At 56.4% G+C, this 23,199-nt stretch overlaps 1 protein-coding gene across 5 annotated transcripts in view; it reads left to right on the forward strand.

Moving 5' to 3' along the window:
• TSPAN9 (tetraspanin 9) overlaps nt 1-23,199 on the forward strand; it is a 205,885-nt gene that overhangs the window by 177,936 nt on the left and 4,750 nt on the right. For all 5 annotated transcript variants that reach the window (XM_039236360.1, XM_039236361.1, XM_039236362.1 and 2 more), the window contains 5 exons: nt 20,202-20,393; nt 20,760-20,834; nt 21,154-21,255; nt 22,229-22,360; nt 22,752-22,835. In XM_039236360.1, the coding sequence (XP_039092291.1) occupies nt 20,202-20,393; nt 20,760-20,834; nt 21,154-21,255; nt 22,229-22,360; nt 22,752-22,835 (585 nt within the window). The remainder of the gene's footprint in view (nt 1-20,201; nt 20,394-20,759; nt 20,835-21,153; nt 21,256-22,228; nt 22,361-22,751; nt 22,836-23,199) is intronic.

The following is a 23,199-nucleotide window of genomic DNA, read 5'->3' on the forward strand; positions in this document are numbered from 1 at the left end:
GAGGGCTGGTTCCTGAAATACAGAATGGACTGTGCCCTGTGACCGTGTCTTCAACCAGGCCATCCACACGGAGGCCTATGCTGGGGCAGCCCTGTAGGTAATGAGGACAGAAGCTACTTCTCCCCCCTCGAGGAGCCTGGCTTCGCTGAATATGAGCCATGACTTGGGTGGAAGACTCATGAAGACAGCATGTGTGTCAGCAGCCCCCACAGTCTGATGAGTTAGGAGACCCCTCCCCACCACATTTCCAATGAGTCTCAAAAGTCAAAGCACAAAGCTCCCCTTCTGTAGTTCACCCGGCTTTGGGGGTTTCCTGTACCCACCCAGTCGGCCAGAGGCACATTGTTTGCAGAGTAAGGGTAAGTTTCTGGCCCTTACCCACCCGCCCCGCCCCCACCCCACCAGAGGACTCAGAGGGCAGCAGGGGCAGTTCTCTGTTGCCATGTACAGAGGTGCTCACTTCTTGCCCTTCAAGTGCATGGGGTTCTGGCCCAGCTTTCTTCTTTGAGTGTGACCCGCTTCCCTCCCTGAGCCAGGGTCCCGCTCTGTTTCCTTCTGTGCTGGGTAGGCCATGCTGAGGGGTTTCTTGGAAGCTCCTCTTTCTAGGACTGTAAAACCTGGTCCCTGTGGAGTGTCATGGCCCCCAACGGGCTGTCTTCTGCTTTATGGCCGCCGTGTCTGTGTGGTGCTCTCTCCCCTGTCACACAGCTGTGGCGTCCAAGAACAACAGCAACTGCTCATTCCGTTATAAACTCAACTAGCTGAAACCCACTGAGACATGGGGGGAATAAATTATCCCCAACAAGCTCTTCTGCTAAAAGCCAGGCCCCTGCACCGCTACCACCCGGCTCCCCTCTGCTGGCCTCTCAGCAGGCTCTCTGGAGCCTGCCTGCTGGCTGTCCCCTTCAGATGCCCTTTCTCCCTGCTGTGGTGGCTGCTTTCTAACCACCACGTGTGACCAGTCAGGAGGCTTCGGGCAGAGGACTAAGACTGCAGGTGCCTGGAAATGAAGAGGATTGGATGGTATTCTTCTGTTTCTTCATGCCCTTTACCCGAGAAAGATACCTCTTGCGGGGTGGCTTGGGAGAAGCAGGGTCCTTCCGGACAGGGGCTATGGGTGATGAGTGAAATGACTCACAGCGGCACGCTGGGGGATGAGCCTGCGGTCAGCTCATGGATGACCTTGGCTGTTAGGCCAGAGGGTTTGGGCACCTGATAACAGGCAGGGGCAGGTGAAGGCAAATATAGGGGTCTCCAGGGCTAGTTGAGAGTCACCCCATCTGCAGGTGCATCATCTCACTCTCTCGGGCTGAATCTGCACCCTGGGGTCCTAGCCCGCAGGCTTTGGGTGTCAGGAAGGGAGAGCCTTGCGAAGGTTCATTTCACATCCAAGTGCTGAGGGCCAGGACACTCTCTCTCCACCCAGGGATATATTCTGGGGTTCACAGTCTCCCTGGTGTTCTCTCTGCTGAAATGGGAGAGGGAAAGGAGGGAGACCTCAGTGAGAACTTTTGGTCTGAGCAGGTCCTTTATCCTCTCCTTCAGGGAGTGACTAAGGGTGGAGGGAGCCTCGATCCCTTCCCTGGCTTTTGAGCTGCTGTTTGGTTTTGGAGACCCAAGATGTCAGCCAAGCTGGTTCTTCTCCTCCCTCTTCACCCTCCCACTGAGGCTGCAAGCAGCACAGGGTGACCCCAGGTCCCAAGCACTGTTGGATAACCCTGCGCCGTGACCCAGCGCCTGTTCGAGGGTCTTCAGCCAGGGACTAATGGGTTGGTCCGGGAGCAGGCTTCCCTTGGCGACTCCCAGCAGAGGCTCCCCGGCATCCGAACGCATCTGCTCTCCGTGGAAGGCGTGGCATGCTTGTCGGGCAGCGTCACTCCTCGCTGCCTCTTGTCCCTTGGGTGAGATCCTGAGGTGAGATGGCTGATGCATGATTGACGGTGACACCTAGGCAGCCCAGCGCCTGGGGAGCAGGAAGATGGGACTCGTTTAATTAGAAAGAGTGTGGGGGCGAGGGTGCCTGGGTGGCTCAGTTGGTTAAGCGTCTGACTTCAGCTCAGGTCATGTTCTCATGGTTCATGGGTTCAAGCCCCACTCTGTGCTGACAGCTCAGGCCTGGAGGCTGCTCGGATTCTGTCTCTCTCCCTCTCTCTCTGCCCCTCCCCTGTTCTTGCTCTGTCTCTTTCGGTCTCTCAAAAATAAATAAACAATAAAAATTTTTTAAAAAGTGTGTAGGGTCTGAACCCCTAGAATCCTTAGAAGAAGAATTTTACATGAGCATCCACTCTATACCAGGTGCTATATTTACACCGCCCTGTGAGTTTGGTATTGTCTTCCTTTCATAAGTGAGAAATTTGGGCCTGGAGACATGAAGTTGAATTCCTAAGGTTGCATGGCCACAGCAAAGATTTCAACTCCCTTGAGTCCATTGGCTTTACAGCCTGTGTTCTATCTTGTTCTTGTTGGCCAAGGCTTTTTACATCCTGTGGCCTTTCCCATGTGCTGCCACTCATACACTGCTACCGCTCCCAGGATCTCGGGGATGCCAAGAAGCTTAATACATGTATACTAAATGCTACCTTTGAGGAACGTTCTCAAGGACAGAGGATTTCCAAGTCCTGGTCTCCTTCATCCCTTTGTTCCTCCTGTCCGCAGATATTTACTGAACCTTTACCATGTGCCTGGCACAGCGTAGCACCCTAGAGATGCGCAAGGAACAAGGCAGAGATCTCTTATCTCATGGAGCTCATATTCTAATAGGGAAGACAGACAATAAATAAACTCTTAAAGTAATAACAGATTGCCACACAAGATGGGAAGGAAGCAAGTGGAACTCGAAGGGCAAGAATAAACCAACCACATGACTACCTAAGGAAGAACATTCTGGACAAAGGAAACACCAAATGCAAAATAGTGGGGTGCGCCTTGGGAACTAACAGGGGCCAGTGAGTGGGAGCAGAGCACGGAGCAGGCGGGGAGGGTAGAGGCCAGATCACGTAGGGTCTTGTAGGCTGTAGGAAGGATTTGGAACTTGTTCTGCACACGAGGTGGCACCTTGGAAATTCGAACAAGGACCATTCTGGCTGCTCTGTGGAGAATGGGATATAGATGGGGAAGAGCGGCAGGTGAGAAAGGAGAAAGTGATCACAGAGGTTCAGAGAAGAGATAATAGCACTGGAGATGGGGAGAAATGGGTGGACCAGAGACAGAAATTAGAGGCCCGAGTGGCAAGACATGCTGATGGATGGTGTGGGGACACCAGGTAAGGCAAAGAGTCACTGGGGACTCTCAGCATCCCTGTAGCTTGAGCACTAAGATTTCTCCTCTGAACCTATTTAGTGAGAGATGCTCGTGAGACATTGAGATGGAGAAAACAAGTAGGCGAGTGGGTGCATGAGTCTGGAGCCCAGAGAGGGGCTGCCCACTCCCACCCCACGGTGATCAGGCAGAGCGCTTTGAGATCCTGGGAGGTGCTCAGTGCTGCTTGACACAGTTCCTGGCATAGTTTGTGCTTACTCACCACGGAGGAGAGAAAGCAAGATGATCGCATGAATGAGTCACACAAAGGAAGGTCACTGGTAATCCCTGTGGTCACATGCCTTGGGGTTAGAGATGGGGATGCAGCTGCATTTGACCAGACATTTCTGTGCTGCTGAAGAATATGGGCATCCTTGGTATTCCTGGAGGTGGGGCTTGCTTGGGCACTACGGTCCTGGACAGTGCAAGCGGAGGTACCCTTTTCCCCAGAGTACCAGCCAGTAGCCACCCAGGGCAAATTGTACCATCTTACTCCCATCCTGCTGGGACATAGTTCCAACTTGAAAAAACACCTTTTGGGAGCCTACTCTCTGCAAGGCACTGTAGAAGATGCAAAATGAGAGTGGCTTAGGGAAAGCCAACAAGCAGTGAATATTTGCAGGGCAAATACTGCGAGTTGTCAGGTGCTTCGAGTGCACAGACATGGAAGGGTGGGTGGAGGTCACGGACCCTTCACAGGAAGGATTGGCATTGTGGACTGGTAGGGGGTGAAGGGAAAGGCATGGCTGCTGGGGAAGAGCTAGAAGAGAGACATACAGGCCCACGGCATGGGGTATGTCCCTAAGGCCTGAGTACCCTGGGTCATAGAGGATAGCGGCACACGAATAATGAAAAGTTGATGCTGTAGGAGGTTTCCAGGAGGTCCTTGCTGAGGAGTTCCAGCCACATGGCGCAGGCTGCAGCAGCCTTCCGGGCCTGGAACGTGAGGCACGATGGGCTCCAGGCAGAGTGCTTAGCTTGTGATGACAGAGAGGAGGTGAGGGCAACCAACAGGGGCGCTTCCCGGGGTTCCGGCCAAAGGGGTGAGAGCAGGAACTGGGCTGCGGGCGTAGAGGAGATGAGGTAGGTGCAGGAGATTTGCAGGGATGTGGCCGAAGGATTTGAGACGGATGAGACACAGAAGGGTCACAGTGACAACGATAAACCTTTACAATGTTAGGCCATGCTTTTGTTCTAAGAGCTTTACAAGCTTTGTTATGTTTATTTTCCCATCCACCTTATAGGGTAAGTACTACATGGATTTTGTTTGGGAGACGTGCTCTTCTCTCCATTTCACACACAAGGGGTCAGAGTCGCAGAATTCAGCCCGTCTAGTATGTTTGGTGAGGGCCAGAACTGGGATGCAAAAGCCAGGTGCTCACTCCACAGCCTGTGCTCATAACTGCTGGCCGCAGATCCAAGTTTGTTTTGTTTGTTTATTTTCTGGGGGGAGGGGCAGAGAGAGAGAGAGAGGGAGGGAGAGGGAGCTGTGTGTCAGCACAGAGCCTGACGCAGGGCTGGGTCCCACAAACTGAGATGATGACCTGAGCCGAAATCAAGAGTCAGGTGTTCAACCGATTGAGCCACCTAGGCGCCCCACGGGTCCAAGTTTAACTCTGGGATGGAAGAAGAGGTGAAGGAAGCACATCCCCAAGGTAGGGATATGGTGGAGAAGCACATTTGCAGGAGTCCGGGGCACACCCTGATTCAGCAGACCGTGGGCAGAGTGCCGCCAACGCCATGGAAAAGAGGTACCATCATTCGGTGCAAGAAAAGGTCTCGGGCATTTGTGACCCAGCGGCAGTGAGGGCACTGGTTCAAGTGCACGGTCCTCACCTGCGTCCAGTGTTTCCAGCGTTCACAGTGTCATTCACAAGACTGGTGAATCCTAACGCGGACCACGCCCCTCCCACAGCACTTCCGGTGCTGGCTCAGCCCCACTCCTTTCCGGGCCTGAGGTGACCTGCTTTCTGCAGAAGGGGCGGAATCCGTGGGGCTACCCTGGAGGTTCGCTTTTGCAAAGAGGTCAGAATTTTCCTGACATGGAGCCAGGCTCTAGCTCCCCTGAGCAGCTGGTGCCATGGATGTTAAAGTTCTATCTTCAAGTGATTTTTTTAATGTATTTTCTGCTTGTCAAATGTGTGGAAGCGGCACCTTTTCCTCTTAATTTGAGGGTGTCTCCTTTGTGGGTGCCCCTGGAGACAGCACCCTAAGTGTCTCCACTTACGATGTTATTTTTTCTATTTCTTTTGACTCCTGTGTCCGCCTGTATCTCAAAAAACACTCTTTTGAGAGCTTAAGGGAAATGTGGAACCACAAAGTGCAAGCGTCTGCATTCTGCTGTGTCCTCATCTGTCTCTGGCTACTGCGTGCGCGCGCTCTCTCTCTCTCTCTCTCTCACTCTCTCTTTCTTTTCTGTTGAATAAGCAAAAGCAAGAGCAAATTTATTCCTTTGGAGCTCATATTAAAATGCGTAGTAAATATTTCTCTTTGATATTGTCAATATGTTTCTTTTCCATTGGTTGAAGTTTGTTCTCAGCGCCCCTGCCAACTCACAGTTTCACATGTAGGTTATTTTCCCTCTGTTTGCCCTTTATAAAATGGCATCATTTGCCCCCTCCGGGTCTTGGGAAGGAGTGCTCTGTGTGTGTGTGTGTGTGTGTGTGTGTGCACGCACACGTGCACGCACACATGGGGCAGGGATGGGGGGCGAGGGAGGAGCCCCTGCGATCTGCTTTAGAGCTAGGGCTCCCTGTAGCGCAGACTTGATCAAAGTCCTCACGTTACTCTGTTCCTTCTAGGTATGGGAAGCGCCTGAGCGAAAGTAATCGATTCTGATTTATGTCCAGGTCAGGGTATAATTAGCAGTCTTGATTTAATGTCAGTGTGGCCTGAACCTTTGCCATCTCCTTCCTCTGTCTGGGGGTATACACGCGGCGGGTTCCTGAGGCAGGGTGCTGAGCGGGCATCAGACTGGGCCCTTGACTGGGGGACCTAGCAAGAGCAAGTCTCCCCCAGGGTCGTCCGTTTCCTTAACTGGGTGTTCAGATCACGGGGTGAGCGTAAATCACGTAACACTTCTCAGGCCCAGCTCAGGGCCTGGCACTCTCTCTCCCTGCCAGAGAAGAGGGGGCCCCTCTACCTGAGATGGGGGGCGGGATGCGGGCCCGCAGTTTGTGGGCAAGTCACTCAACCCCGAAGGCCTTGGCCTCGGTCCTCCTCCCTAACTCAACACAGCAAGAGTGAGGACTGAGCAGAAGTGAAATCCCAGGATCTTAGGGCTGGAAGGGCTTTGGGATATTATCAAGTTCAACCTTTTGTATTAGGAGTGGGGGAGCCGCGAGGCTCCGGGCGGGAACCCACCTGCTGGAGGTTCATAGCCGTTTGCAGCACTGGCATGTACTGTGTGCTGGGGTCCATCACGCCGCTTTGCCTGAAGGCTCACCCGTCAACTGACCCGTAAAACATACGCAGAGCCGCGCACCTCTCCGTGTGTGGTGGTGGACAGACAGCTGGCCCGTCTCCCGCCATATGCTTGGCCTGTTTAAGAGCATCAGGGACGGAAGCGGCTTGTGTACCGTCGCACCAGGGCTGGGAAGGCACTCCTCTTGCAGCCGAAAACGTGCCTTGCTTTTGTGTTCCCATGTCCGTGCTTCATATGGGATCATTCAGCCCATACCTGGCTGTTAATAACGAGGGGCTCTCTGTTCCCAGCCCTGAGCTCGTTGCCAGGGAGATGCACTGAGAGGTGGCGTGGCGGGAGGTGTCTGCCCGTGCCGCTGCCGTAGGCTGCAGCGCACACCTGCGGAGGTCAGTACTGGCACACTGGGGGAGCTCCTATGAGTTGTCAGACACTCGAGCTGCTGCAGGACACTAGGGGTGGTCAGGGTGGGCTTGGCCAACGTGAAGGAGGAGGTGGGGTGTCAGCTGGGCCTTGAAGGCCCTGGGGTGGATGGAGAAAGGTGAAAAGGGAAGAGGAATACGTCCTGGGTAGGGGAAGATGCTGTGAGCAAGGCATGGAGGTAGACGTGCACAAGGTGCGTTTGGGCGACCTGGCGGTTCACGAGGAGCCATGGGGAAGCTGTGAGAATGATGTTTTTCCTTTCAGAGGTGGCTGTCTCCTGCTAGTGCTGGGGAGGCCGGCATCTGATTAGAATTAGCTTGCCTGGCGCAGTGATCTGGATCGTTATTTTGGCTCAGAGCATTGCTGAGAACCTGACTTGTGACTGACACTTGCTTAACCGCCCTGAGGATGGACTGGGCCCCAAGAGAGGCCCAGTGACTTCCTGCATCTCCCCCTCTCTGAGAAGTCTGGGTCAAATGGCACCCTTGGGATCCGGGGAGAGGAGGCCGTGAGCCCTAGTCTTGCTTTGGATTTACTTTGGTCCCTTCTGGGTCACAGAGCGACTTCTCGCCGCCTGCCTGCCCGCCTCAGCCCGCCTCCTTTCGAGCTGGCTTTCCACTTATCTTAATTTATTGATGAAAACTTGTTTTACGGTCCAGAGCACAGACGGCAGCAGCTCCCTGCCAAAAGAAAGCAGCTCACACATCGGGAAAGGGAGCTGCCTCCCGGAGATGGGTGGCTGGGGAGCGGCGGGCCGGCAGGGTGAGTAAAGCATGTCTGGGCAGTTGTGCTGTGCCATACTGGAGGAGGAGGGGGGCCCACGGAGCCCGGCCGGGGGCACTGGGGGCTGGAGACAGCGGGACTCCAGCCTGGGCAGGACCTCCCCACCTCTCTCCACTGCTGGCCCCTGGCTTACAGCTGCTCTGCCTGGTCTCGGTCACCTGGGTGAATGGAGACTGCAGCCCGTAAATACTAATAATGACTCCCGTTTATAGCTCTGTACACGGCGCCACGCTAGGAAGTTGATTTTCATGAGTCTCATTTAATCCCAGCTACGACTTCACGGTAAAACAAGCACGGGGAACGTTGTTTACCGACACTCCTCTCCTGCTCCCCGCCCCCCCCCCCGCCCCCCCATCTGATGGTAGATGAAGGCACGGAGAATTTGAACCCAGTCTACCTGGCTCCAAGGTCAGAGTGGTGCACAGCCCTCCCTGACACGACACTCGGCACTGGCCGGGTGCTGTTCTCCGTTGTGGCTGGTTTTTATCACCCCGACTCGCTGGGCCTGCTGGCTTGGATGTCCCCAGAGCAGCGACCCCATCTCTAGCTCGTGTGTGCCCGTGGCCAGCATGGCACCCGGCTCAGGGCAGAGACCTTGGAGGCAGCTGGCGAGAGACCGATGCACAAGGCTCAGTGAATGGGTTCTTGGTCAGGCCCTCGTGTTTCTCCTCTCTAGCAAGTGGACAGCCTTTGAGTCGCTCTGTGAGTTACTGCGCAGCTCCGTTTCCTGGTGGGTCAGACGAAGCTGCTCCCCGCACAGAGCCCTGCAAACCACGCAGCTTGCTTCGAGGCACCGCATGAGAGGAGGGCTTGACCCCCGTGGGCCGCAGCGCCCTCATCTGTGAAGTGGGGTAACAACTCCTCCTGAGGCCGTGGGGGCTGCATGTGTGAGACCGTGTATGTGAAAGAACACGCTAGAAAGCAAACAGCAGAGGACCGTGGTCATTTGCGTAAACTCCTCTTTTGTGGAGACGTAGGCACCAAAAGAAGGTCTGTCAAACTCCAGACCAGTTTGTTTTATTCCTTCTTGCTGCGTCTTGCAGAGGTAAAGCCAACAATTTGCATAACTCTGGCAAAGTCAGCTAAGTAGGGGCATTACCTTGGCTGGACTTGGGCAGCGCCAACCCATGTGCATGCCAGGCGCACACCCCTGCCTGCAGATGGGACACAGCCTCCCATGCACGTACTCCCTGCCTGCGCCCACCTTCCCTGCTGCCCAGCCTTGCCTCCACACATCCCCCACCCCCACCTCAGCTAGGCAGCAAGGATGCAGCCACCACTCCAATCCCTTGGCCTCCCTCCCTCCTGCTGGACTCTTCCTGGGTCTCTGCACTCTTCAGCACCCTATTCCCACCTGCCTCGACTCAGATTGGGCTAGAAACTTCTTGCAAAGGTTTAATACAATGAGGCCTTAGAATTTTCTTAGGTTTGTAGGAGGCACGGAGAGGTTTCAGTCATAGGGTTTAGAGTCTCATCAAATCGGATTAAAATTCCAGGCTTGCCAACTGCATGTGTGAGTTTAGACAAGATACTTAATCTCTGATCCTTAGTTTTCCCATATGCAAAGTTGGGGGGGAGGGGAATAATAGTAACCACCTCGTATGGTTTTTGCAGAGAGGTCGACACAGTACCTAGCATGTAATATGGGGGTCAATAAACGCTAGCGTTCTTACAGGTACTGTTAACTGTCTTCATCACCATCGTCACCCTGGACACCACCCTGTCACTACTTTATCCACCATCACTACATTTTCTCTTCATGCTCTCCTGGTGCACAAGTAGGCTTCCAGGCCACAGAGCCTCGCTTGCACACACTGCACCACCAGCCTTCCTTTCTCCAGATGGACATGTCTAGGGGACACCCTTTCCGGTTTATGTGGGATGACCTGTGTCTGAGCAGTGGGGCATGATGGTTCAGGATGTGGTTTCTGGAGTCAGGTTTCCTGGGTGCCTTCACCACTTAGCCTCTCTGTGCCTTTGTTGTCTCATCTGTAAAATGGGGAGGCTAAATACAGCTCCCTGCCCCTGGGTTGAGAGGGTTAAATGAGGCGGGAGAGGCCAGGCAGTCGGGACCATGCTGGCTCATGGTCAGTGCTCACGAGCGCTTACGCTCTGCTGGCCCCAGCAGGATGGTATCGAAGGGTTAATGCAGGGAGGTCGGGGCAGGGGCGAATGAGCACCCTGACAGGCAGCTGTCAGCAGAGACACCTGAATTGCGTGTACGTGTGGAATAATAGTAGGGCGGGCTGCGGTCTGCTCTTCTGCCAGGAGGACAAAGAAGTGGGCAGGGCTTGGCACAGAGCGGGGAGGGGTCTCAGGTGGTCACTGGGGCTGCTGTGCTCACACCCTCTCTGGCAGAGGGACCCGACCGTCACCAGCCCACGTCTCCCACAAAGCGTGTCAGAAATGCCAAATCCTGGCCTGGTGGACACGGCTCCCATCTGGCAGTGTAAATAATCAGACTGCGGGCACAGGACCCCTGGAGAGAAGACCAGCGATGTGTGGGCCACGTCCCAGGGTTACCGCGGAAGTGTGTGTGGATGGCTGTCCTGGGGCCACAGATGGACCTGGTTGTCAGCCACGATCTTCCCGGATATCTGTACGTGTAATTATAGAGTGTTATTTGCTGAACTTGAGCTGTAGAAGATTATTAAAAGGGTGTCCATTTGTGACAGCAGAGTGGACGAGCCTCGCCGCTGAGAGGCCTCAGTTAATGGACACGTTTCCACCGTGTGGCTTTTCTTCCCCTCTGGTGGGGGTGGGGGCACTTTCCTCAGGCAGAATGGTCCCCGCCCCCTTCCCCATTCCCCAGGATGAGTTATAGTCTCATTTGAGCTCTTTGCCAGAAAGATGTGATAGGAATTCAAGGGGTCCCTGTCCTGCTCCCCTGCGTTTTCCAAGGAGTTTGAATAATAGCCCAGCACCTTGTACGATATTTATATTCCAAGGAACACAAAGTGCTCTGCAGGCGTAATCCTATTCATCCTCTCTGCGTCCCCAAGTGCTGGGGGGCTGGCTTCTCTCCCTTTAGTGGAGCATTGTCTCCGAGAGGCCAGGTGGCTGGCCAGAGCTGCACAGCACATCACTGTCCCCGAGCCTGCCATCCTGAGAGCCAGGCTGCTGGCCACCCTGCCTTCTCAGAGAGGCCCAGGTGGCCACCACTGTCACCGTGATCCTTGAAGGCTGCTTTCCTGAGCCTGTCCCTGCCTCCCACAGCAACCCGGCTTCGCGCACTTCTCCACGCTTCGATGCTGTCAGGAGGGCCTTTCTCCCTAGAGGCACAAAATAAAACAAACGCAGGAAAGAAAAAATATGCAGGTGACTGGAAAATCCTTTCTCCAGACTCCTTTGACAAGCTACTCGGGGTCCTTGGCGCCGTCCCTCCCAATTTACAGCGACCTTGGGAGTTACGAATGTGCCTCCGACTGTGGTCCCAGGCTGAGTCCCCGAGGGTCTGCCCTGGCTGGGAGCTCGGGCAGTCATGGCTCTGGGTGTGCAGGGAAGGAGAGCTACACGTACGATCCCTGCCCCAGCAAAGATGGCACCCCTCTGACCCTGGCACCCTGGCTGTGTTACTGGGTGTGGGTGGCCTCAGGTTCCAAGCCGCTTCCTGTGGAGTGTTGACAAGTTCCGGAGTTTGGGGAAAAGACATGTCCAAGGGTCACCCTCCTCCCTCCCCTCCACTGTCCCAGCAAAGGGCAGCCCGCCAGCTAGCTCAGGGAACGGAGCCTCTCGAGGGAGCCGGGACAGAGGACTGTCAGCCTCCCTCTTGTGCATGCCCTGTCCCTTCAGCCTTTAGCCTGCTTCCTCCTGTGCGCTCCCAGACAGGGGCGTGAAATGGCCGCATGGTCTCCGTGCGGAATCTGTCCGGGTCCTTGAGCAGACTGTCCTTGTCAGGGCACCCAGCTCCCGCTGCCAGCAGAGTGGAGCGGGACGGGCTGGGGTCAGTGTGGGAAATGCCGGCTATAAGTGCTCCCGAGTGTCCCTCCCCCAGCACCCCGTCTGTGCGCTTGGCCCGCCCAGGAGGGGCCGTACTGGTGGTGGGAATCGATATTTATGGACTGGTGAGTGATCACACCTGCTTTACAAGGCTGGCGGCGGCTTTGTGTCATCCACTGCCCCTCTGGCATCACGGCCACACATCATTCCGTGGCCCTTCTGGGGGCTGTTCCGCAGGCTTCCTTCTGGCAGCCTCGGGCCCACTTCAGACCCCCTGAGGGGGTTCTGGGCTTGTCTCTACATCCTTTTTCATCTTCCCCACCACCCACCTCCCCTGCTCAGTTTGCAAAGACAGAAAGATGCTGGCACCTGAGAAAGTCGATCTGGGACTTGCCATCAGATTAGAGGCTTCCAGACGACTCAGGGCTGGGTTGCCGGTGGAGGTGGGGGAGGTGAGCTGCGGCGCGCTGGTCTCCCAGACAGAGGAGTCATTGCAGAAGACAGGAGTTTAAAGGGACTGTGTTGGGGGAGCACAGGGTGGATACCCGTTCCCTCCCATCTAGCCCCTGCCCTTTGCTCTCTGGGCATCAAGCTGTATCAGGACCCAGGTCTGCTCTCAGCACCCTTTGGAGCATTGGAGCAGGGGACAGACCCAGACTCTCCCTGCCCCCAGGGCTAGTCATCCTGGAGTCCCACAGATGTCTTGGTTCGAGTGAGTCCCTGGGCAGGGCACATGCCCTCTGTGCCGAGGCCGGGCCAGGAAGCCCAGACAGATGAGCAGAGCTTTGGCAAAGCCGGCCTCCTCCCCTGCCGGGGTCAGAGGACACCAGCCCTCTGTGCGGCCAGCTGGGGGCCAGGACACTGGTGACCGCACCTTTGCTGGCACCCAAGGCCTCCAGCCCCCTGGAGGGTGGCCAGAGGCTGTCCTCAAAGTCTCCATGGACTCTTTCAGCATCGTGTATGGTTTAAAGTTGGAGGACACGAGGTATTGTCACAGGACCCACGGCCAATCTGACCTGACGGGGCTTCTGGTGAGTTGTCCTCAGACAACCCCCCAATGGGGGTTAGCACGGTCTCAGCGTCTCCACAGAGTTCTCTGGAGAGAAGTGGACTCCTGAAACATATAATTTAAGAGGCCCGTTAGCCTCCGAGTCCCGCAGCAACCAAACACAGCATCCCTGAAGTTTGGCCAGGCTTAAGTGCTCTCCCTAGAGCCATCTGAGAAAATAACCTCATTCTGCGATAATCAAAATGTAACTGGGTTCTAGATATGCAAATGCTTTATGTAATGTTTATTTGGAAGAGAATTCAGCCCAGAAATATGGTGTGATCTCCCTATCACCTATGTAAGCTGGTGATATTGGGGGCTGTGAGGTGAAGATGTGAAGAAATTGGAGGCTTTGAGAGAAAGTGTGGGCTCAAAAAAAGAATGACCAATGAGTCCTACTGTTTCACTTTAAATTACGCACAAGCTGGGGTGCCTGGGTGGCTTAGTCGGTTGAGCGTCTGACTTTCGCTTAGGTCATGATCTCGCGGTTCGTGGGTTCGAGCCCCGCGTCGGGCTCTGTGCTGACTGCCAGCTCGGAGCCTGGAGCCTATTTCAGTCTGTGACTCCCTCTCTCTCTGACCCTCCCCTGCTCACGCTGTCTCTCTCTCTCCTAGAAATAAATAAAAATAAAAAAAATAAAATAAATTATGCACAAGCTATATGTGAGCCAAAAACGGGACTGCCTGCCAAGCCAGTGGGGGCTTAGGTTGGATTACTAGAAGTATAGGGCTCAGAGTGTAGGAGGTGAGAGGAGTATCTTTGTATTCTGTGCTGTCCCCTCAGTAGCTGGAAACTAACTTTGAGTGTGGGACAAGGATGAGCAGTGGAGGGTGACTCAGAGACAAAGATGTAAAAGCCCTTGAATAGACCAGAAGACTTGGGAAAGGACAGTGAGATACAGGCCTCCCAATATTTAAAGGCCCGCTACATTTGTTCTCGGTGGCTGCTTGGGGAAAGCTAGGACTGATGCATGTACATGTCAGCCACAAGGAAGTGCGCTCTTGAGTTAATCAGAAAGAACTCTCGAGGACCCAGAACTGTACAAGGACGGAACGGCATGTACTGACTGTTGATGGATGCTGAGCGTTGTGATCCTGGGGTGGGCAGTGGGGGTTCTGGTCTGTGGGGGCCAGCGCCAGCCTCACAAAGGAGACTTCTTGCCGAGTGGCCACCTCCCCTCTGTGCTCATTCTCCTGCCTGCCGCGTGACTTTGGCAAAGACATTGTCTGGCTCCCTCCCTCCCCCCCCTCCCTTTATGGCTGTGACACTGAATGGGCCGAGGCCCCTTGGAGGCAAGGGGTGTCTGAAATACAAAGGAGCGGCCCCACGCCTGGTGCTGAGGTTCTGTCCTTTTTCCCTGTGACGCAGTTCTTGGCAGGCTGGCTTCTCCTAGGACCAGGCGGGACCATTACTAGCTGCACGTCAGGCTGCGAAATTAAAGTTGTTTTCGGTTTCCTTTTTTATTCTCCACATCCACTAATTTATTAAATGCCATTAAACGCTGCACTTGGCCCTGGCTCATAGAGAGTGCTGGAGACCCAGTGTTTGGAAAGCTCCTGCAAAGCAGAGGGGATGAGGCTGGTGTGGGGGGCAGGGGCCGGGTTGGGGGGCTCTGCAGAGACACATGAGGCTGCGGGGGTCAGATGAGCAGGCAGCTCATACAGGCAAATCAGGGGCTCAGGGACTGAGTTGGGAGTAATTTGGGGGCACTTGGGGAATTCTAGGAATAGGGATGAGGGGCAGTTTCTTCTAGTATGGGGGGGGGGCTTCTTATTCAGGTGGATTTGTGTGTTCTGTTGCTGGGCTGTGGCCTGCTCAGGCCTGCCTACCCCCTTCCATCCATCCATCCATGCATGGAGCTAATGTTTATGGAGTATCCCAGGCGTGTTCTGGGCCCTCCACGGAAGAGGAATGGAAGAGAGTGAGCCTGGCTCCGGAAGTGCTGGTGCCTCAGTGGGGGGTGGGTAGCAAGTCTGCACAGAAGGCTGGGCAAGTCCCTAATGCGCTGCTCTGGGCCCAGCCCTAGCACAGGAAGTCACCTCCATGGAAGGCCACCCCCACACGGGGCACAGACGGTTAGCAGTGAGGAGGGGACACAGGGAGTGGCTGTCCTGTGCTCTGAGTCAGGGTTAGAAGCTAAGCAGGGAGGTTGGGTTGAAGGGGAAATCACAGGACTCCCCTCACCCCACCCCCCGCCCACCCAGAGAAATGGGATGCCTGCATGAAAAATACATAAAGACACAAGGCAGAAACATATATTAAAACTACAAATCAATATGATTCAAACTGAAGATGAAGAAAAATGCCACGGGGCTATTCGGCTAACTACAACAGGCCTCATAACTGAAGTGAGTCTGGAGTGCATGCTCACTATATGGCCGTGGCCTGGCCAGACCTCAGTTTACTGGTTGTGCATCTGGCAGATGGGCCCAACGGTGACCGGGAAGACCCTGAGATTGTCCCCTGAAACAGCCCGTACTTTCTCCCTCTGCAGAGTCCATGAAGGGCCTTAGACAGGAGAGCCTGTAGGAAGGACCCCCAAGGCATTGCCAAGGGCGAGGCACCATTCTAGGCTCTGGGGACTTAGCAGTGAACAAAACAGACCTGAATCCCTGCCCTCCTAGAGATCCAGGCCACGGGCAAGCCCAAGGGTAGGCGCTTGTTTTCTGACATTTGGATGTGGATTTATTTGGAGTGCTGAACTGAAAACATTTAGAAATGCCCTTGGTTGGGGGAGGGGGCAACTCACCAGGTCCCCCCTGCTTGGAGAGGGGTGCTGCCCAGGCCTGTCTGGCTGGTGACCTCAGATTGGTCAGTGCTAACCGTGGCCAGATTGTGGTTCCCTGAGTCACCCTGCCTCACCTCGGAGTCTCTGCCTGCCCTGGGTTTGATTGTAGCTCAGTCATCTTAGCTGAGATAGTCCTCTGGTTTTGAAAGGGAATTTTCCCGAATGCCACCAGCTAAGTTCTCTGGCACTGCAGACCTTGTCTCCTTCCTGTGCTGGGCACCGTCCGCATGGGCCAGCGCTGGTCCCCACCCCCGCCCATTCCTGCCGTGCCCGCCTCTGCCCCTTGCTCTGGCTTCAGAGGTCTGCTTCCTGTCTTCTTGCCTTCCTGCCCAGAACCTTTTCTGCTGTTCTCTCCTCCCTCCTGCCCATTGCCATGCACCAGACATTGACCTCTTCCCTGCTCCTGCCCCGGTTCTCACCAGCTCCCCGGGTAGAGTCTCGCCAGCTCCCTACTCCCACGTTTTACTGTCCCTTTCAGAACCAGGACGCCGCTCCACCCTGGGAGGGGATACACCGGGTTCTTCCTGTGACGCCTGCCTCCTGTAGGTGATGGCCACAGGGTGGACCCCTGAGTTTCTTGCCCACTGTCCACATTTGTGGCTGGATAGTTCTTTGTGGTGAGGGACCGTCGTATGTGCGTTGTAGGTTGTTTGGCAGTAACCCCGGCCTCTGCTCACTCACACGGCAAGTTGTGATGGCCAGACATGTCCCCAGGCACTCCCAGGTGTCGGCAGGGGAGCAACATCACTCTGGGTTGAGAACCACCGGGCAGGGACGTGAGGGCATCGCATCTCAGGCTTGGCTAAGCCCGTGCTGGCAGGGGCCTGAGAAATTCTCTAGTCCACATCCCACATTTTGAAGGAAATTGAGCCTCAGAGAGCTAAGGAATTGTAAGGTCACATGGGAGCAGCATGATGAAGGCAGCGTCTTAGAACAAGGATTCAGGTAGCTCTCTGCAGGCTGGGCTGAAAACCAGGCCAGAGGCAGCAGGGGACCTGGCGTGAGGTAGGGGCTGCCCTTCACTCATCAGCCCAGGCTTGGCATGCACTGATCGGCCTCCTAGAGCCGGGGTACAGAAGGGGCCCCGCGCCAAGGCGGGGCCAGGGGGCCGGGGCTGGGTCCTGCCTGGCAGTGCCATGGTCTTGCTGTCCTAATCTGTAGCTCAGGGCTTGATCCTTCATGTTCTCTTCCCTCCTGGAGTGCACTGCAGGGGCCCTGTTCACTCAGCCAGCCCCCTGCACCCCAGGGCTGAAGCACAGGCTGTGTGTGGGGTCTGCCCCACCTGTAGGCTGGGGTCTAGCCTGGTGCTAGGACCTCAGACAGGAAGTGAGAAAGGAAGCAGGTGTGGGGACAGAGCCACAGTGCTGTTTTCTCTTACTGTGGTAGAGGGAGGCTCCTGGCTGGGGCTTTGGGAAGCTTGCACACCAACTCAAAGCATGTGGAGCAAGATCATAGATCCATTTTGAGAGGGATGACCAGGCCCTGGGAACTTCTGAACCGCTGAGGTTTTCCTGGATAGAGGCTCCTGGACTTCACGGCAGTTCTCCCCAGGAGGGAGATGGAGAAAGGAGGTAGAGAGGGGCCCCCGCCAGGCCCAGTGGGAACTGGCTTCCGGGGAAGGCTGCACTGTGACTGAGGAGGGTCCTGGGGGCCCCAATGTCCCCACAGCAGGGTAGCAACGGCATCCTGCAGCTCCAGGGGTCTCAAGTCCAGGTCTCTTTAACGACAGGCTCCTCTACCTGCCGTGAGTGACCTGGTAGCCACGGGGTTTCCTCTCAATCATTCCAGCCTCTGGCTTTTAGAGCCATAAATCTTCAGCATGAAGTTTATGAATTTCCATGGTATGATTAATGAAAGAAAAATTGAGACGGCAGTATAGGAACTGACCAGATTGAAAAAAGTCCGTCTGAGAAGTTGGATGAAAGTTTCAGAGCTTCTGACCCAGCCTGGAGCGCCACCTAGTGGTTACAGGGGTGGTGGCAACCATCCGGCCTGCAAAGCCCTGCGGATACCCCATGGGTGGATGCTCTAGGCTTGAGGGTGCCCTTTCCTCGGGAGCCTTGAGGTAGTTCCGGTGGGACTGCTGCGGGTGCAGGAGGCACGGGACCACTGCTCCACTTCCTCCCCCTCCTCCCCAGCTCCTTGAACCATCCCTGGTTTAGTAAAACCTGGGAATACGCACACTTCTTTGGTCCTGCCCGATCCGGATCACCTTTCTGGTTGCTCATTTATGAAAATCCTGCTCATCTTTTAAATCCCAGTAAGTCCTGTCAATCCTACCTTACAGATAAACCTCATTCAGAGCCACCTGGTGTGGGTCGCCCCCAGCTCTTTTCTGATCCCTGCTGTGGCCTCCTGATCGCGCTCTGGGGTTCCCTCTTTGCCCTCCAGGGGTCTTCTCTGAGCAGCGGCCACAAGATCTGTTGGAAATATAAATCATATCACTCTTCAGCCCTAGGGGCATCCCATGCCCGTTTTCTTTACTGACGCCTGCAAGATCTTGTCTCACCTGTCCACTGCCACTCTGCCTACTGGTCCCCTGTCACTGGTCACCTCCTCCCCTCTGTGCAGCTACGTGGGCAGCTTGCTCCCTCCTGGGCTGGCCAGGCTCATTCCTGCATCAGGACTTCTGCACTTGCCCTTCCATCTAGAACATGCTTCTACCACTTCCCCTCTTTATTTGGGTCCCTACTCAGATTCCACCTTTCTGGGAGGCCTTCCCTGACCACTGTGTCCCCTGAAACTTTCTAACTCCTTGCCATCCTCGTTTTTCTTCACAGCATGTGCCATCACCTGAGATTCTATTACCTGTTTGCTCATGTAGCATCCATGTGCCCTGTAAGAATAGCCTGTTCACGAGGTGGGGGGTGGGGGCGTTGTCTGTACTGCTCACTCCCTTAGCCCCAGCACACAGCATGGGCCCTGGCACTCAGGGTGCTCAGTTTGGATCTGTGGACTGAATGGGGGAAGAAAAGGCCACCCCCCTAGGGGCAGCCTGTGCCTCTCCCCCTTAGCCTCCACGCACACATGTGAGAACCACTCTCTGTCTACTCATAGTTGCCTTATCTTCGCTGGTCCATCAGTGTCTCCCCTCCGGAGCTAGAGCAGCTCGAGAGCAGAGATATGCTTGATTCCTGGGGTCACAGCACAGCCCCTGGCACATGGGAGCTGCTCAGCAAATGCCTTTCAGAGACCCGCACCTGGCAGTGGCCATGCACTTCACATGCTTTCTTCCATTTAAATTCCCCCAACAATCCAGAAGGCGGGCGGTGTCATTCTCATTGGGCGTAGAAGGAATTTGCAAGGTCACACTCCCAGGAAAAGCTGGAGCCGGGTGTCATATCCACGTCTGTGCCTCCCGAGTCCTTACGTGTACACTTCTACCCTGCATGGAATGTTCTCATCCCCCACCTGCCCCAAGTCCCCCCACCCTCTAGAGACTGCCTCCTCCAACTGAGTATTTCAGGCCATGGCAGTGATTGCCTCCTCTAAACTCCTGTATTATTTTATTTGTCACCAGTGTATACTGCATGGGGTCAATGCTGCTTTATTTTTCCCGTCTATGCAGCATGGAGGTCCCATGAAGGCAGGTCTCGAAGTGGCTGTGGCTCCTCTGGCACAGGACGCCGCAGGCTGTAGGTACTCAGTAAATATCAGTTGACTGATTGATTGGCTCCTCAGACTCCACATACTTCCCTGGAGCCGGAGGGAGCGGGGTGAGCGTCAGCTATATGGAGCATAAAATAAGGCAGCTGTGGAGACCTGCAGCAGAAGAAACCCAAGCATCCCTGGGTGAAGCGGTGGCGTCGCAGGCCCAGGGGGGCCGTGGAGGAGCTCTCGGTTTTCAGGCCCAGAGCGCAGGCTGCTGGCTCACATGGATGGACGGCAAAGGCAGTGATGGATTCCCACGGCCTGCATGGCGGCCAGCCCCTCGGCCAGCCCGATGCGTTCCTTTCTCCTTCCATCCGTGGGAAATTTGTTCTTCAGGCTCCTGAGAATAGTGGGCAAATGACCCTCTGGACAGGGCAGGATGTGGCCGCCGGAGGGTCTGGCTCTGAGAAACTGGCCTCGGACAGTCTTTCGGCCCAAGAGACAAGTCCTTACTCACCTTCCCTGAGCACTGCGCCCCTCCTCCCAGACCCCTTCCTGAAGGCCAGGGCCTCTCCGCTGACAAGTGGAGTAACCACAGCCGCTCATGTGTGTCTGGGACCTTCCGTGTTTGTTACAGGATTTTGCCTGTGTCGTTTAAAATTTGATCCTCAGAGTGACCTAGGAGGTTTGCAAAGCTATTTGCCAGATGGGGAGACTGAGACGTGGACAGGCCGAGGGTCTGTCAGGGTCTCACAGCCAATGTCATTAGGGCCCGTGGCCATATCTGACCTGTAGCCCCGTTCCCACCCGTTCCTGGTCTCAGAGTCAGAGGTGGGGGCCCGCAGCCTTTCGGGTTCCACGGAGATGAACACAGGAGCGGTGCTGATCTAACGGCTTTCCTTTCTTTCCAGCTCTGTGGCTGTGGGCTGCTTGGAGTGGGCATTTGGCTATCCGTGTCCCAAGGCAACTTTGCCACCTTCTCCCCCAGCTTCCCCTCGCTGTCGGCAGCCAACCTGGTCATCGCCATAGGCACCATGGTCATGGTGACAGGCTTCCTTGGCTGCTTGGGGGCCATCAAGGAAAACAAGTGCCTCCTCCTCAGTGTAAGTGAACGCCACGCCCCCAGCCCTCTGAAGTCCCATCTCCCTGCATCTGGGTCACTGAGACAGGCGAGGCCAGGACAACCACCAGCCTATTGGATGCCCAACAGAAACTGTTTCTAGAATGTTCTCTGCCCGACCACACCCCTCTTCCTCATGATCGGGTATCCTGGCCCCCGTTCTCCCTTCCACTCCTTGACTGTGTGTCTCCTTCATCTCCCTCCCTTAGCTATCAGGACCCCTCAGGAGCTGTAGCTGGCCTCTCCCATGCCTGGGAAGCCATGTCTAGGTGCTGCCTGCCCCCTGCCTCCCCAGCCCCGTGTGCACCCCATCCCTGGCCACGCCCACACCGACACTCTCTCCTTCCAGTTTTTCATCGTCCTGTTGATCATCCTCCTGGCAGAGCTGATCTTGCTCATCCTCTTCTTCGTCTACATGGACAAGGTAGGCCTTACAAGAAGGGCGGGGCATATGGCGTGGCAGCAGGGTGGGGTTAGAACAGAGAAGAACGGACAGACAGTAGCTCTGAGGAAGGGAGGAAGGAAGATGGAAGCAGCAGAGCTGAGAGAGACCCAGATGAAAGGTCTTGGTGGGGGGAGCACGGGGGAGGTGAGTTTGGGGGGCCTGGGGGGCTTATTACCTGTGTAGTCTTAGGAAATAGAATCCTCTGGCATTAGTGAGCTCCCCATCCCCAGGAGTATTCAAGCATAGCTGTGTTGAGCACTCGGAGAAGGGACTCAGGGGCCTGCCCTCCACCTGACAGGTAAATGAGAACGCCAAGAACGACCTGAGAGAAGGCCTCTTCCTGTACAACACGGAGAACAACGTGGGGCTTAAGAATGCCTGGAATATCATCCAGGCTGAGGTGAGGGGCTGGAGCTGCAGGGAGGGGGGGATGGGGGCTGGGGCCTGCAGGGAGGGGGGATGGGGGCTAGGGCCCTGTAGGGAGGAGGGGGTGGGGGCTGGGGCCTGCAGGGAGGGGGGATGGGGGCTAGGGCCCTGTAGGGAGGGGGGAATGGGGGATGGGGCCTCCAGGGAGGGGGAAGGGGGGCTAGGGCCCTGTAGGAAGGGGGGGGCTGGGCCTGCAGGGGGGATGGGGGCTGGGCCTGCAGGGAAGGGGGTGGGAGCTGGAGCCACAGGGAGGAGGGGGTGGGGGCTGTACCTGTGGGGGTGGCGCAGGGAGGAGTAGGGTGGGGCTGGGCCTCGGACTCGCCCGGGTGACCAGAAGAGCTGCTGGGCCATACTGGGGATGCACCTGGGGGGGCGGCGGCTGAGGGAAGCAGGGTGAGCAGGACCGGGACACGGGGGTGGGAGCCATGGGGAGCACCTAAATGGGTACAGGGACCGGGAGGACAGATAGACTAGAAGAGCAGATCATCCAGACCCTTCTTTTCTGAAGCTTTGGCACGGATGACAGAGTTTGTTGCCCTGATTATGGGTCAGGTAGGGAGACCCTGATTCTAAGAGGAGAACAAGTCAGTGCAGCCCAGAGGCCCCACGTTAAGCCCTGGGGAGGAGCCGGCAGCCAGCTTGGGAGGATCCACAAAGCAGAGGGGTGGTGGGCGAGCAGACGGCTGAGGGCTCCTGCTCCGTGTCCAGTGCCCAGCTCAGAGGAGCAGGTAGGCGTCACCTTCTCCAGGCTCCGGCCTCCAGGAAGGGGCCATCACTTCCCTTTCGGGCCCAGGTGAGGCCCAAAGAGGGGACAAGAAGGAGGCCTTTGTCTCCTCTGCTGAACGCAGGGAGGTGGCTTTCGTGCGGCCAGGCTGGCGTAGGCAGGGGGAGGCCCAGAGGAGGACGGCGGGCGGTGGCGTGTCTGAGCCCGTGCCCCCCACCCGCAGATGCGCTGCTGCGGCGTCACCAACTACACGGACTGGTACCAGGTGCTGGGGGAGAACACAGTGCCCGACCGCTGCTGCATGGAGAACTCCCAGGGCTGCGGGCGCAACGCCACCACCCCGCTGTGGAGAACGGTGAGGCCGCAAGCTGCTTCCCTGGGGCCCCTCCCAGAGCCCCCGTGTGGAGGACACCTGCGGGGGAGGCAGGGGAGGGTCAGGGGACGGGAAGGCATTGGCTTAATGGAAGGTGGGGGTGTGCAGGACAGAAGCCAAAAGGCAGGTGGCCAACGGGAGGGCTGGACCCGCAGCTGGGAGTGTCAGAGGGTGGGGGTCCGAGGCTGTGCAGCCGATCCCTGGGCCGGCTGGGGAGGGGCGAGGCTTGCTCAAAAGTCAGAGGAGCTGGGGGTCAGAGAGAGGCGGGAGGAAAGAAGGAAGACCGGGATGGAAGGGGACCTGGGGTGGGGGCTAGGCAGGAAGGGGCACTCACAGTCGTGCAGGGGCCTAACCTGTGGCCCTTGCTCCCTAGGGCTGCTATGAGAAGGTGAAGACGTGGTTTGATGACAATAAGCACGTGCTTGGCATGGTGGGGATGTGCATCCTTATCATGCAGGTGAGTGAGCTGTTTGGAGCCTCGAGGCTCCCCGGCTGGTCCTGAGCCAGAGGCAGAAATGAATCCTGCGGCGTGCGCGCATGCACGCACACGCGTGCGCACACTGGCCGACCCCGACGGCCTGCAGCCCCTGTGCTGTCCTACTCTGCTCTGTCCTGAGTCCCTCTGTCCCAACCCATGGGCGCAGCAGGGCGCTGCTTCCTGGGCATCCGTTCTGAGCCTGGGGCCGGCATCCCGCGAATCCCCGTGTGGGCGTGCTTGACAACACGCCTGTCCTACTTCACAGGGACACGTACCCTGGGACTGCGTGAAACCCGAGTCCTCAGGTAACACTTGTGAGCACAGGCTCACACTCCGTGGCTGT

Source organism: Hyaena hyaena, unplaced genomic scaffold, assembly GCF_003009895.1.
Source record: "Hyaena hyaena isolate Hyena2069 unplaced genomic scaffold, ASM300989v1 scaffold_108, whole genome shotgun sequence".
Taxonomy (NCBI): domain Eukaryota; kingdom Metazoa; phylum Chordata; class Mammalia; order Carnivora; family Hyaenidae; genus Hyaena; species Hyaena hyaena.